General features: G+C 38.2%; 6 protein-coding genes across 10 annotated transcripts in view; 5 read left to right on the forward strand and 1 right to left on the reverse strand.

Annotated features, from left to right (window-relative positions):
* The first annotated feature begins 393 nt into the window (after window positions 1-393).
* LOC126571086 (uncharacterized) lies at window positions 394-6,837 on the forward strand. Of its 5 annotated transcripts, none has more exons than XM_050229337.1 (4): window positions 394-423; window positions 1,070-1,285; window positions 2,406-4,308; window positions 4,476-6,837. In XM_050229337.1, exons 3-4 carry the CDS (start codon window positions 3,762-3,764, stop codon window positions 4,646-4,648), a joined length of 720 nt encoding a protein of 239 aa, XP_050085294.1. In that variant the 5' UTR covers window positions 394-423; window positions 1,070-1,285; window positions 2,406-3,761; the 3' UTR covers window positions 4,649-6,837. The 5 variants fall into 5 exon arrangements, with proteins under 5 accessions (XP_050085294.1, XP_050085295.1, XP_050085296.1 ...); XM_050229338.1 differs by having other exon boundaries at window positions 400-1,285; window positions 2,406-2,556; window positions 2,622-4,308; XM_050229339.1 differs by having other exon boundaries at window positions 400-1,285; window positions 4,479-6,837.
* A 639-nt stretch (window positions 6,838-7,476) lies between these two features.
* On the forward strand, window positions 7,477-8,965 carry LOC126569369 (elongation of very long chain fatty acids protein AAEL008004-like). Its single transcript, XM_050226408.1, has 5 exons — window positions 7,477-7,749; window positions 7,843-8,174; window positions 8,240-8,345; window positions 8,425-8,561; window positions 8,628-8,965. Exons 1-5 carry the CDS (start codon window positions 7,689-7,691, stop codon window positions 8,793-8,795), a joined length of 804 nt encoding a protein of 267 aa, XP_050082365.1. The 5' UTR covers window positions 7,477-7,688; the 3' UTR covers window positions 8,796-8,965.
* Window positions 8,966-9,668: 703 nt separating this feature from the next.
* LOC126571629 (elongation of very long chain fatty acids protein AAEL008004-like) lies at window positions 9,669-10,661 on the forward strand. Its single transcript, XM_050230311.1, has 3 exons — window positions 9,669-9,732; window positions 9,818-10,011; window positions 10,083-10,661. Exons 1-3 carry the CDS (start codon window positions 9,669-9,671, stop codon window positions 10,659-10,661), a joined length of 837 nt encoding a protein of 278 aa, XP_050086268.1.
* Window positions 10,662-10,970: 309 nt separating this feature from the next.
* On the forward strand, window positions 10,971-12,253 carry LOC126581155 (D-amino-acid oxidase-like). Its single transcript, XM_050244633.1, has 3 exons — window positions 10,971-11,235; window positions 11,309-12,015; window positions 12,081-12,253. Exons 1-3 carry the CDS (start codon window positions 11,036-11,038, stop codon window positions 12,221-12,223), a joined length of 1,050 nt encoding a protein of 349 aa, XP_050100590.1. The 5' UTR covers window positions 10,971-11,035; the 3' UTR covers window positions 12,224-12,253.
* A 367-nt stretch (window positions 12,254-12,620) lies between these two features.
* Window positions 12,621-14,597, forward strand: LOC126581156 (D-aspartate oxidase-like). The gene is made up of 4 exons (XM_050244634.1): window positions 12,621-12,811; window positions 12,898-13,410; window positions 13,505-13,704; window positions 14,062-14,597. Exons 1-4 carry the CDS (start codon window positions 12,621-12,623, stop codon window positions 14,196-14,198), a joined length of 1,041 nt encoding a protein of 346 aa, XP_050100591.1. The 3' UTR covers window positions 14,199-14,597.
* LOC126581154 (protein polybromo-1) overlaps window positions 14,349-14,900 on the reverse strand; it is a 6,977-nt gene continuing 6,425 nt past the window's right edge. The window contains exons 14-15 of the mRNA XM_050244632.1: window positions 14,725-14,900; window positions 14,349-14,650 (exon numbers count right to left, since the gene is read on the reverse strand). The exon at window positions 14,725-14,900 is cut by the window's right edge and continues 392 nt beyond it. Of these exons, the coding sequence (XP_050100589.1) occupies window positions 14,349-14,650; window positions 14,725-14,900 (478 nt within the window). The remainder of the gene's footprint in view (window positions 14,651-14,724) is intronic.

A 14,900-nucleotide genomic window follows, 5' to 3' on the forward strand; every position in this document is an offset into this window, starting at 1 on the left:
TGGATGAAATTTTTAATAAATCTTCCCCAAAATAGAACTAAATATTCTTCAAAAGTTGTAGTTTAATATGCCATTCATTTGAAAAAATAAAGTTGAATGGTTTCTTCACAAAATTAACCGTAAAGAAAGAAAAACCTAAAAGAATATTTTTGCTATATTTTTTGAGTAAACATCTAAAAACAAAAAGGAAAAATGACGCAATGGCAATCATCATCCTTCCTTCAACAGGTATGAAAACATATTCGCCATCGCACACATACCCGCGGACTGAATGTATTCCTACAATAGTATGTATGCTACCGGTATGGACTAAATCCTATACGATATTTTGCGCATGCTCGTGTCCATCGATAGAAAATTTTCGGTCAGTTTATAGAGTATACCGCTGCCAACAGAAAACAGTCAAGTGGAGTGAAAGAGAATGTAAGGAAGAAAATTGATAAAAAAGAGATTATTGACAAAGCAAGACTGGATAACGTTCGAAAATAGTGTTTGATATTCAGGGTGAGGATGAAGTTTACTACCATTTACTAGTTCAGTTTGAGACCATGAGTTAATCATCTTAAATTATTGCCGTTTATTACAAGACCATCGGGGACAGAATAGGTCTCTTTAATGAACCTAGTAGTGTGCCTCATCGAAGAGGGTGAATTCCTCCTCCATAAAAAAAGACATTGTTTAAGTACTATGTATGCGTAAAAGTGGTAATATCAGTGGACGGTTTTTGATAGATGTTCAAATCAATTCAAATGGTAGAGCAAAACTAATAAATTATCCGTGAGCATAAACCACAGGTACAGTTTTTTTCATCACATCACTATAAGTTGAACAGAATGTGTCCTTACCGTGGTTGTAGCTACAGACAATTGTGCATTACCTAATAGGTTGATGGCAATCGGAAAACGGATTATCGTTTTAGAAGTAAAGTTTCTAAATTGGACATCAAAATGGCAAAGTGTTTTACAAACAAGGGAATTTTAAAAACAAATAAATGACGTGCAGGCAAAATTCGAAGTAAAATCATTCGATAATGATGTAGACACTGGAGCTTCATTTTCATAACCTGGAGTTAAACGAAATGATAGTGGCTATCAGTGGAGTTTTACAAGTTGATACTGTCTGCCCTAGAACAAAGTTATAATTTTGGTACTTGCGAGCTACTGTTGGGGAGACCCAGTTTATAATGCAGCTCCTGCTAGTTGAAAAGAAAAAGTGAAAGGATTCCATCAACAATAGGCAACAAATAGTATGTTGCTATGAGTGTATTTTAACCACACATTCTAGCGTGAGTATTTTGAATTGAACAACTAGTAAATTAAATGATTTTTTTGATATAGTTTTAACGGCTCAGTATAAATAAACTACTAATTTTACCGCCATTTCAAATACAAAGATACTCTTTTTAAACATATATAAGTATTCTATACACAAGAATACTGGTATACATACATGCTACATACATCTAGTAATCATAATTCATCGTTGGAAATTAGGTCATTAGTAGTCCTGAAATGTATGCGGCGGACTTTACTACGAACGAACGACTGTTTGCTTTTGAGGTTTGGATTCTTTTCTGTTTTCAAGCCACCAATCAACAAGCTTCTTGACAATCGTTACGACATTGCCTACACATTTTTCATGACAAGGCAAATTTGTTTATCGTTGGAAAAGGCAACCAGCAGGAAACAAAGCTATAAATAGGTATTGTAAAGCAGAGCTAGTGTATTCAAATCAAACCACTGATCACACTAATATGCAAATCGGATTTAATTTGAAATGAAATCAAAATGAATGATGTCTTAGCATGTCCTAAGCATTGAATCCAATCAATTTATTACCGGGAAACCACCGTTGTGACCTGGCTCTTCATTCGCTGTTACAATTTCGAACGAAGTGGTCCAACATAGAAAACTAGTTTGCTCTAAGAAAAATGTCTACTAGACTAAAGAACAATAAGTATATAACACTCGAAGTGTCTGGAAGCCAATTGATTTGCTTTTCTCGAAAAGAATTTACTGGTGTCAAATCAATTGATTATTCTTCACCTCGTACAAATACAGTATTTCGAAGAATGTTTATGCCTGTTTCCTCCAAACTGCATGCTTCATCAATATGTTATGAAAGTGATTTTATCGCTCGTTATCCTGATCTGATTGACGAGAAAAAATATAAAAGTGTAAGAATAAAGTCTAAAAACAGTGTTCAGAACATAGATGTTACATTATCTCCTCGAAAGCAATTGAAGATTCCTCTAGTCACATACCCTTGGTAAGGATTTGCCTGAGATAGCAAAGAAGCTTGGATGGGTTTCTTACTACTGTAAACGTTTGTACAGTACATCTTTATTGAAAGATTTTCTAGTGATTATTTGTCAATTTAATTCCTTTTTCAATTTTTTGTTGCAGCTTCTCTGGTGATCGTGTAGGGAAACCTAGCTGCCTGAAGAAAAAACCGGCAATCTTTCAAAGACAACCACAAAGAAGCCATACAGTTGCGCTAATACCCGAGCGGTTTCAAGTTCTGTGCAATGCAAACACGTTACATGAATTGAAAAAGGTATTAGCTATACAGGGTAGATTCTTAAATAGGATTCATTCATTTCCTGCATCCATTCCGCAAAGGCCATGTGTGGTAAACGAATCACTCGTCGCCCTGCCGTGCGTGTATCGGCTGAGTAAAGCATCTACTATACCTAATAATGAGCCACCTACCAACGTGCTCGCTAAATCTATTGAAACTCCAAGCCAACCGCTACCCACTGCACGTGTTACGAACCATATTTCTCCAACGGCAAAATTACCTCGTTTCCAAACAACGCTGCGGCAGTCGCAAAAGTGCTTTCCCGATATCGACATTGATATTGAGTGCCAGTGCATTGCAAACAACAAATCGTCTACATCATCACCTCGACCATTGCAAAAGTTACTAAATTCATTCTGCAAGGACAGCATTCACAAGCATATTCAATACTTACGTAATTGCCATCTTCAAGCAGAGATCATTAAAAAGCGGGTTCAATCAAAACAAAAGCTTAACCTAGCGGATAGCAATGATCACTTGCAGCATACATTTCCTGCCTGCTTCTGCGTAGAAGAACAGCACTGTTTGGATCGTAACACGAATAATAGTATCAATAATTTTTCATTAGGTGCACTAAGTGAAGAAAAGCAAGAAAAGTTAACCAGCCTGCTCGACAGTCTGTATCGTTTAAGACTAGATTCAGCCGATTTGAAATTCATTCAAATTCCGAAAATTGTCCTTACTGACTATTCCTCCATTGGAATTAAAAACGCGGTTCAGTTGAGTGAAGTGAAGTGGAAACGCGAACATTTCCTTAAGGAAAACCACGAGTGTAAAACTAACGAGCAACAATTCGTGGACTCCAAAGAATCCCTGTGTTGCAAATGTGTGCAAAGAGCAGATAGGCTAGCAAACAATAATTTCTTACAAATACCACAATTGAGAGATTGTAAATACTGAAGTGCATTATAAATCCGTGTTGATGTTGTACTTAAGCAAGGACTGTGCACTTCTGCCCAAGGACCTTTGCGAATAACTGTGCACCAACAAATGTTGACATAATTTATTAAAAATTACCATACAATATTAATATTAATCCATTTTATCAGCAAAAGAAAGCATCAGAGTTCAGAGTTTATTAAAAGCAAGAGAAGATTTTTCACATTCTTATACTTACAACATATTAGATAATCCAAAAAAGCCGTAGTTTTAGTGAATATTCCTGATGAAATCAAAATAGCATGGTTTCAAGTATGGATGTAGAACCAAACAGACAAAGCTGTGATAGCCGTGTAATACTGTCACAAAGTGCGGTCAGCCAAAAATCAATCGATCTGAATTTATCACCAAAATCGAATGAGTCTGCTGGTGACGGTGAGGCAGATTCGCCTGAATTAAACGTGTTGACATCCAGCGAGCAACAGAACCAAGTGGTAGTGAGCAGCAACAGCAACAGCAACAATCTATCGACCCTTACCACAACATTAGTTGTGGTTCCGCCATCAGTGAGTACGATCAGCAACGTAATTGCTGGTAAAAGTAATGTCACGGAAACAGATCTAGCCAAGAGAGCCATGAAATTGGATCTAATAGATACATCCAGTAATCCAGTAGGATCGACCAGTACTGCGTCCTCATGTGCAAGTGCTGCTAGCACAATACAATCCACAACCTCCACTACAGCAGCGTCGAGTTCCGCAACTGCTATTATTATGAAGCATCGTAGGCTAAAAGAGCGAACTTTTAGCGAAGAAATTGGCTCACCAAAATCGCCTGCGGCTACATCAGGTATTTCAAATCCTATACTTGCTTTACCAATAGTAAGGTCGAATAAGTCGATTGTAACATTTTTGTTTGTTTTCTCTGCCCAAACTGTCCTATATACCCTACAGGTGTGGGGTGTATCCGTGGGAATTTAACGATAATGATCTACTCTGCATTATCCATCACGCAAGTAGAAGTGGTCGACGATCGCAAAGCTCTGCGAGACGCGCTATACCAGGGTATCTTCCATCGTCATCGACGCACTATTTTTGCTGTTGGCAGCTTTTTACGCATGCTAAAAAGTAGGAACTCATCATATAATACAATCCGCAGTTCGTCAGAAGGTGAAGATGATACACGATAATGGCGGAACGAGTAACAGAGGAGTCCTTCGTGAATCCATCTAGAAAGCATCAAACGGTTTCACCTGCACTCAGCATCCCACCGACAAAATTGGTGTCCTCACTCATTGAAAGCTTGTATAAAATATGTTGACACAAGAAACCCTTGCTCATAGGTTATGAGTGTACAACAATAGCATCATAAATACGCGAGCCTCTTATCAATCGCAAGGGAAAACCCCAACATCATGTGACGTGATGTTTCTGGTACTTAAAGGCCTATAAAAAAGCGTATTGTCAGAGCAAACATATTCATGATGTTATTTGTTATAGACCGCAGTGTTTGGAAATGAAGTTTAATAGCAAAAAGTTTCTTATCTTTGAATAAAGGACCATGCAAAATGAGTAGCTTTTCCTCTCTGTGCAATGACTTTGTATTTTTCCTTTTCGTTAGAGACTGATGAAAATCAATACCGAGCTTAGTTTGGCTATTCTGTATTCATCACCCCCATATGTATCTGTAAGAATAAATAATCTAGAAAACAGTATACAACATGGATGCTGGAGACCTTCATAATGAAACTGTATGTTATGTAATCAATAAGCTATATGGCTCTTTCAGGAACCACTTCAAATCTGACTTTCATGTTGTGCGCCAGAACAAACTGACCAATTCTAAAACGCAGTGATACACACAAATCGGGTGCATTTTAAATATCCATTGTTTCTTCAATGAACTCTCATAATGACAGCTAAAAGTAATGTAGAGCATAAAACATATTGATGAAGTTAATATGTAATCCTGTGTTGTGAATAGCACAATCCCATATCACATCGATGGTAAACTCTATCCATAGACGAAACCGATTAAATTGTTTCTGTTTTCTTTGTGATATTTCTGGAAGTTGCGACCTTTCGTAAATGGCTCAACGTTGGTAATGTTTTGAATAATTTGATATTTTAAAACATATTTGAACGCTTCTCTCACAAATATCGAATTTTGACACCGCATAAGAAGCTACATGAAAGTAAGTAGTTAAAAAAGACAGACGTGATGCGAGAGAGACAGAGGAAAAAAATAGAGAACGACAGAAAGAGGGAGAGAGAGAGAGAGAGAGAGCAAGAGTATTCTCTTGTAAGTACTTGAGAAGACACAAAACTATGTGAACAGAACAAAATTAAGAACAACAAAGCGAAAATGTAACATATTCGAGAAATTACTTACTGCCAAACAAATACAATCAGCACGATGCGAGTTAACAGTTTCAAATGGAAAACATAATGTTAGAATTATTGAGCAAAACGAAATTGTTCGACCGATGTACTAACACTAGACTCACTGAGCGCATCGACAGGCCGCATATTTTGTAGCAACGTTAAATTTATGACAGTCGTAACAAAAATGTGTATCACAAAAGCAACTCTATGGGTATTGCTTTGTTGCGTATAATGAAGATGTGTATGTTTGTTCTGAACAAGACCAACAGCCATAGTCCATGCTGAATCCGCCTATACCTCCGAGCAACTGTTGATGGCGTGTTATCACAGATACTATAGTGTAATGATCTACAGTACTAGAGTGTAGCATATGGAAATCCACAATTTCACAATCAGAACGAAACAAGAACAAACTTCTTAGGTAATCTGTTCATTTAATTTTAGTGCTAGTTATGGCACCATTGCAGGATTCGGTTCATTGCTAGCTGGAGTTTGAAATTGAATAACCATGTCTGAAACTTTTAAAGCTACTTTGTCTTTCGAAATAAAGATTGACGCATTGCTGAGCGAATTGTTGGAGAATGTTTTCATTTCCATTACATCTTCAAAGAAGTAGAGGTTAGAGGGGCTCTTTTTGTTGATAAATTAGGAAAAGGCACCCGATTTTTGTCAGGAGATAGTGTTGAGAGTTAAAGTATGCATAATGTTAAAACTATCTAGTTAAAACATGTTTTTAAATAAGTGACTCGTTATTTCTACATTCAAATAGTAAAACAGGTAGGTAAAGCAACAAAATACGCCTGGGCGTGTGTACACACTTGCGCTAGACTGAAACATCATTCACGACGTGCATTTAGTGAATTTTCTGAATAAGGTTATAAGGATTATGATATTTGTGTATGTTTGAGAATGTATGTAGCATGTGAAAACGCAGTGTAAAATACATCCTCATAGATAGTCCCACACAAACGCTCACATTAGAGATCAATCAATAAACAGCAGGTTGAGTGTGATCAACAAAACTGAAAAATCCTTGTTTTATAATCAAGAAAACAATCATCTAAATATTTTACGTACAACAATTCAACATGCGATGTAAGTAACACCTGGATGATCTTGTGGTATTTTTCTTACGGGGACCTAACATACTATTTTTATTGGGTTGGTTCAATGCACTTAATGATTACTATTATAAAATTAGTATGGCTTCGAGCAAGTTGATAGCCGATTACCATCTGGATTGATGTCATATGGAACTTAATATACAGTAATTAGATTGCATAAACACGTAAACTCTTTTACAGCTCCGTTTCGATTGTACATAGAACGTTTGTGTTGTGTAACCATCGTTGTTTTACAATGTTTTGCATTGAAATTCCATGACACACACCTCTTTCTCTTCATGTAGAAAAGGGTGCTTAATTTATGCTTATATATGTACGTGCTACAAACGCATACTGTTTATTTATCGAGTTCGCCACGTTAAATGGGGCGTTCAACGAGATTATCATTCTGAACGGTCAAGTGATCGACCGATGCGCGTGTGTGGTGTTACTTTGAATCAATATATGTTCCAACCGTCGATTAGGGAGGAAAGACAGCATTCTACCATTCTTTCTTTGACCATATAGTGAAACGTGACATACTGTTAGTGAGAGGTTCAAATTGAAAGTAAACGCAAAAAGCATCGAGCTTCTTCTGATTCACGGCTCCGAGTTCAATCTCATTCTGCCAAACTGTGAACCGTATTAGATCAATCCGAAACGGCTTTAGTTCAGTGAATAATTGCGTACCTGTTTCTATTCTGTATGGTGGATGGTTTGGTCCTGACAATCGTTGTTCGTCATGGCTCTTGTGCTAAAAAACATTTATGAAACCTTCAATTACTTCTTTACGGAATACAAAGGTGGGACTCACTGCACAGCTGTTGGGCGGAGTTTGTGAACTATTCTCTAGCAAAAAGTATCAATTTTTTTTTTCATTCCACCGTGCATTTCAGATCCACGTGTTGAGCACTACCCATTGCTCGGGTCCCCATTGCCGATTGTAGCTGTAATCATAATATATTTAAAGTTCGTTAAAGTTTGGGGACCAGAAATGATGAAGAACCGCAAGCCTTTCCAGCTTACTACCCTTATGAACGTGTATAACGTAACACAGATATTTTTAAACCTATACATTGGTATCGTGGGGGGATTAAATTCGTACTTTTCTGAGGACTATAGTTGGAGTTGCGAGCCTATTAATCAAAAGGGCAGTTCCTCTAGAAAAAAACTCATTTTTGTTACGTATCTTTACTTCATCTCGAAGATAATCGATCTTCTCGATACGGTAAGACATGGCCCGATCTACATTCGAGCTGCTAATGTAGATCAGTTTCACTTCTTTCTCAACAGGTATTTTTTGTTGTGCGCAAAAAGAATAATCAGATAACATTTCTTCATACCTACCATCATGCTGGAATGGTAGTTGCGACATATGTTTTCACCAAATTCTTGGCCGGTATGTATTGATAGGAGAAACGACTATCTTGAACAGTCATACCATAACTAATCTTCTTATCCTATAATCCATCCATTAGGAAGTCATGCAACCCTTTTAGGATTAATTAATAGCTTCGTTCACGTGATAATGTATTTCTATTACTTTCTCACGTCCTTCAAACCTGAATTAAAAAATTCCCTATGGTGGAAAAAACACATCACCCAAGTTCAATTGGTAAACATTAAAAACATGCATATAAACTTATATTTGACTCTCAAGATAACTCTTGTTTTATTTTAGCTACAATTTACTATTCTTATGGTCCATTTTGGCGCCCCACTGATTGGCGGATACTGCGAATTTCCAAAGGTTTTGCTGTTCATTGGGCTGACGCAGAACATGTTCATGTTTACACTGTTTGCCGACTTTTACATTAAAACATACATAAAAAAAACAAAAGTAGTGTGATAGAACAGGCTAGCAACAAGGCGATGAATTGTTCCGGATGTTAAATAGTATGCAAATAAACTATCCTCACTCGTATTCTTTAAGTGCGTGATTAGGGATCTAACAAACAATTGCCTCAAACATTCTTTCTGACAAACTCTGCAATACCAATTAAGGATTATATGCCTAACGCCCACAGGACAGTTTAACAATAAAAATAAAAGAAACCATCGCACTTAATTGTGTGCCCTATGGGCAATTTTTTGTTTTGTAGTGTTCATACATGTTTGGCTGTATAAACCTCGTTTTAAATAGCTGAGACGATTCAATCAGCTATTGGATAATTATTGTTATAACAATGGTTTTATACATTCACACAAGCACAGGGAGCGTAGTTCGCTGTTCTTAAAAATTTATTTTCAATTAAATATGTGTGGGTAGTGTGCGGTTACAACCGTTTATTAATATAATAAATATTTCAGCATGATGGTTTTATAGTATCATGTGATAATTAGGGTTTCAAAATCTAAAACAAACTTGCGAGATATTAACAGCATATCATTCCTAATCATTGTGTGTAATGACGATAACGTGTACTTGACATAGTAAGCCTTCACAAACAATGAACGCTTTTGTGCAACAAACAGCGATTTATTCAGCTACGAAACTGCTGTCTACTACTCCTGTTATCATTACACCATTTTCTAGACGGGTGCTAGAGTCCGCGTAATTATACTAATAATTAATCAAGCGCAACTTATGTGCGCAACCCTCTTATGCGGAAAGGTTCAGCAGAAGAAAAAGGAAACGATTAGTATAAAACGCATCCGCGACTCTCATAAGGTCCAGTAGTGGTTCAGTGCATCGTTCATAACCATTGTAAACTTCTGTGAAATGACGACGACGGCCATGGGTTTACTATTCAAGAATTACAAAGAACTATTCTTCGAGCGACGAGGTTAACCAAAGATAAAAGTTCAACTTAATCTGTTCGAAACATCTTTCCTTATAAAACAATACATACTAAACGTCTATTTTTCCAGATGAACGAAGCGCCCAACTTCCTTTAGCTGGATCACCAATACTGATTGTAGGATTAGTAGTTGCTTACCTATATTTTGTACTACGATGGGGCCCACGCTACATGTCTAATCGTAAACCATACGATCTTCGAAATGTGATCAAGGCATACAATCTATTTCAAGTCATTGCCAATAGCATTCTGTTCCTGCGAATCGTAAGTATTCAAAAGCGAATTATGCATTTGAAGCTTTGTGACATTCTTTTTATCTTCCATTGAATGTACAGTTTTATAATGTGTTTGTGCAGTACAATGAATTTTCATTTCATTGCCAATTGATCGACTACTCAAGATCACAGCGAGGGATGGATGAAGTATTTTTCAGTTACGCATACTTCGGGCTTAAACTTCTGGATCTGGCCGATACGGTGTTCTTCGTCCTGCGCAAAAAGCAATCACATGTTTCATTTCTGCATGTCTATCACCACTCACTAATGGTGATTACTACCTATTGTGCACTTACTTTTGTTCCTGGTGGTCATGTTCTTATGCTAGGCCTATGGAACACGCTTGTCCATGCAGTCATGTACTTCTACTACTTCCTCACATCATTGGGAACAACGAAAAACAACATTTGGTGGAAACAACATCTTACTCGGCTACAACTTATTCAATTTATACATATCGCTTTCCATTTTGGGCGTCCACTTTTGTCGGGTGACTGCCAATTTCCAACATTTTGGTTATGGTATGGCTTCTTACAGGCCATTTTTGTACTAGCATTGTTTCTCGATTTTTATCTTAAAGCATACAGCAGCCATCAAAGAAAGGGCATATCAATTTATAAGCAGCATAAAACTTGTTAACTTAAATAATGTTAAAAAATAGGGTTAAAATATCAAAACCTAATAGAATCTTGAGAAATTGTTAATAGCTTCAATTCGTAAGTAATCCCAGTAGCTATTGCAAACAAACAAGCGAACGAAGCGAAGCGTTCAGTACGAACGACAAGTCTATCGTGCAACTGTGAGAAGCGTAGCAGGTGATAAGCGTGAAAGACGGTGATAAGAAGCTATTGTGTTAATGACTATGAGATATCTCAATAAAATGATTGCGCTACCCATCCATTGCGAACTCATACTACCCGAATTCAGTTTTGAGTATCGCTTCGAGTGAAACGGTTATATCGGCTAATTTTCTAAGTCATTTTTAATTAACCACAATCTGTTACGAGTACGGAATGAATAGAGAATACAAACAGTTTCTTATCCTAGGAGGTGGAATAAACGGTCTTTCATGTGCAATGCGTTTATCAGATGCATTTCCGAATGCACTCATACAAATAGTAGCGGAAGAGTTTAGTCCAAACACAACAAGTGACATCGCGGCAGGCTTGTGGGGACCATATCTTTTAGGGCAAAATGACGATCAAATATATAGGTACGCTATTGAGCCTGAACACTCTGTCTTGATGCCCTGTGAGTACTGGTTTCATGTTTTCTTTTTATTGCAGGACGTGGGCACAGGATACACATGACTATTTTCATAGCTTGTGGTTAGGCGGACTAGCGGATCAATGTGGAATATGTTTGGTTCCCGTTTTAGAGATTTCCGGGCATCATGAACCAACTCCATGGTGGCATGATATTGTATTCGGGTTTGAGAGAGTTTCACTCGAATCACTACAGCAGCTAACGAACGAGCATAAGCCAATTGAAGATTACGCGACAGGATTTGCTTATACCACATTCACGTGTGAGCCTACAAAACTGATGAATTATTATTGCCACGTGTTAATGATACGAAGAAATGTGTCTTTCCACAAGAAGAAACTGTCGACGATGAAATGTTTGGATAGTTTGGACATCGACGAAAGTACGCTAATTATCAATTGTTTCGGTTTAGGTGCCAAGGCGTTTTTACGCGATCTCAACCTGACAGCGATACGCGGCCAAGTGCAAAAAATTGAAACACCTGGAATATTCCACTCTTTTGCCAACGATTACTGCTACATTATACCCAACACAGATTCGATAACATTAGGCGGAACGAAACAGAAAAGTACTGATACCAGAGTGTGCCCATTAGATCGTAGCTCAATTAGAAAAAACTGCGAAATGATTGTACCATCATTACAACACGCAACTCTCGTCAGAGATGTGGTTGGCTTACGACCGTTGAGATCAACCGGTGTACGCTTACAAATGGATTTCTATCATGGTAGCTATTGTCAAACGACCGTACGATTTTGCTTTTTGTTTAAAAACTTATGAACTACATTTTAGGGCTCTCTGGAAGAAAACCAATTGTACACAACTATGGACACGGCGGTGCCGGTATTTCACTTGCCTGGGGATGTGCAGGAGCAGTGGTGCAGCTGGTGCAGCAATGGGATGATAATTCCGGTGATGCTCGATCTAAGCTTTAGATCCGACAATCTGACAAAGAAGTTGTGTGAGACGGCACAGGAATTGTCGCTACTTATACTTCCGCAGTGATTATTTGGCCTTGAATGCATAATCGCCATGCGGATGAGTGTTAAAATCACCATAATAAGTTGTGCGATAAGGCTCATCTATGCTGAGTGTATTTCTAATCCTTATCGAGCGAGGTAAGCAACCGAGAACAACCCGGAATGTTGCTAGAAGAAAAAACAACAAAACCGATGATAACGTACATGCGCATACCGTTATTTAAAATACATCTCGCACACCATGGTCATGATCAGTCCGGTGTGAACGATTGCTGCAATCAGAAATCCCGTTGAATTTTACCAGCGTCCTCGCCCAGGAACTCGCCAAAGTGTACAAGTACGATTAACAAGAATGAGGCAAATCATTGTAGTCGGTGCCGGAGTTAGTGGTCTTAGTGTTGCAGTACAGTTGGCAGAGCATTACTATGGCGAGGCAAATGTAACACTCATATCCGAAGCAATAAGCCCCGAAACGACAGCAGATGGTTCAGCCGGCCTTTGGGGACCTTATTTTTGCGGGAAAACACCTGAGCACAAGATTGTGTAAGCGGATTGCAGAAGACAACAATATATTTGAAATCATTTTTTTTACAGTTACATTCCATTCGTGCTCGCATTTTACTTTACAGTAAGTGGTCCAGTGAAACGCATGTGTTCTTTCATCAATTGTGGAAAAACGGATTGGCCGGAAAGGTTGGAGTATGCCTACAACCATGTATGCGGCTAACTACAGAACCTAACGGATATCCCGACCCTTCTTGGAAAGAAATCGTGTTCGGATGCCAAGCAATTACGGAGCCAGAACTAATGCGCTTAAGTAAAGAGCACGGACGTCACTATACCGGAGGTTATCAGTTTGCCACCTTCACTTGCGAACCATCAAAATTGCTGCCTTACCTTTTTAATCGATTCACCGCCGTGGGGGGGAAATTTGTTAATTCCAAAGTACATCACTTTGAACAGCTACTACTTGACCGACCGGTTATTGATCTGATTGTTAACTGTACTGGCCTTGGTTCGCGGGAGCTCGTCAGCGACAAAAACGTGCACCCCATACGCGGGCAAGTAGCTCGAGTTAGTGCTCCTTGGGTCTACGAGATTATTCTAGACGACAGCGACGACGGTAACTATATCATTCCAAAGTGAGTAGCTTTTATTAAAGCGCGTGTGGGGAGAACTCTGTATTGAGCATATATTACTTCTTATTTTCCGATTCTCTTTTCCTTATAAAAACAGTTCCGAAACTGTCATACTAGGGGGAACACATCAAATGAATGATTTTAATCGTAATGTGAATCGCGACGACAGCCGATTCATTTTTGATGGGTGCGAAAAAAAGCTTCCAAATCTCAAAAATGCAGCTACGTTGTCTGAGTGGGTTGGACTACGTCCAGGACGCGACACCGTTCGATTAGAGCTTGAGCACTACAAAACAGGTATTACTGATCACTTAATTAACGAAAGAATTCATTCTCGAATAATCTATTCAAATAAACAGCTACAAGCATTACAGAGATAGCAAAATCTTTTTATATACTGACAAGTTTATATTTATTACAACTACCCATTTCTTCTTCATTACGGACTTTTATTCAAACAAGCACTGATAAGACTAAACCTCCATACACAGATAAGAAACGCTGTATTTGCAATCTCTTTAAGGAGGCCTTCTTAGCAACGTTTTGATAGAAATCAATCAATCTAACCAAAGAAATGTTTACATGTCCACGCTAATAAGAAAATAGTTCATGCAGCACAACAAGGTACTATAAACGTTGTTCTCTTATTCGTAGGTAATGCGTCGATACCCATCATTCACAACTACGGACATGGAGGATGCGGCGTGACGCTTTGTTGGGGCTGTGCAAAAGAAGTAGTCGAAATCAGCAACACACTGGAATGGAACCAGTGCCGACAATCAAAATTGTAGAAATTCAATTTCAGAAACTGCACTGAAAATCTCTCTATTTTTACGAATATAGTCTATTGAGAAAACTTTAGGGAAAGTTTTCTAAAAAAAAAGAAATATATAGATTCGAATGTCAAATCAAATACCTTATCTCAACTTAACGGGATTGAATTAGAATCGATCAAACTGAATAACATCCTTCATCATGAAATTGCGAAGTTTCCAGAGCGCATCAACTAAAACTTCTGGTCTTTCTTTACCTCGTTTTCCAAGCCATTGTGTGGGCAACCGGTTTATATCCGTATTGGGAATGGTTTCTCTTGTCGCAGTGATGGTTTTTTGCCAAGGGGTCACGTAGGTTGATCTCTGTTGTAGCCCTTCTATATATTTGATATATGCTTCCGAATGGAGCACGCGTTGTGGTCTTGGGGGTACTGTGACGAAAAGCGGCTCGGCCGGCTGAGAAGTTACATCTGAAAAGTATAACGGTACGTAGTATGAACATGCAACCTAAATTGTTTCATGAGTTTCAGTGAGGTATATTTACAACTGAAGTATGGTGGTGGAACAGCACTGCTTGGCTGAGATGGTACCGATGTATTCGGCATCAAATTGGTCGTCGCCGAAGTTGATTGTTGCTGTGTAGACTGCATTTGCGAATTCCCTGGCATCAAAACACTCTGCTGTGACTGCATTGGCGCTATATTAATGTTAACTGCATTC

This window comes from Anopheles aquasalis, chromosome 2 (assembly GCF_943734665.1).
Source record: "Anopheles aquasalis chromosome 2, idAnoAquaMG_Q_19, whole genome shotgun sequence".
Classification (NCBI taxonomy): Eukaryota; Metazoa; Arthropoda; class Insecta; order Diptera; family Culicidae; genus Anopheles; species Anopheles aquasalis.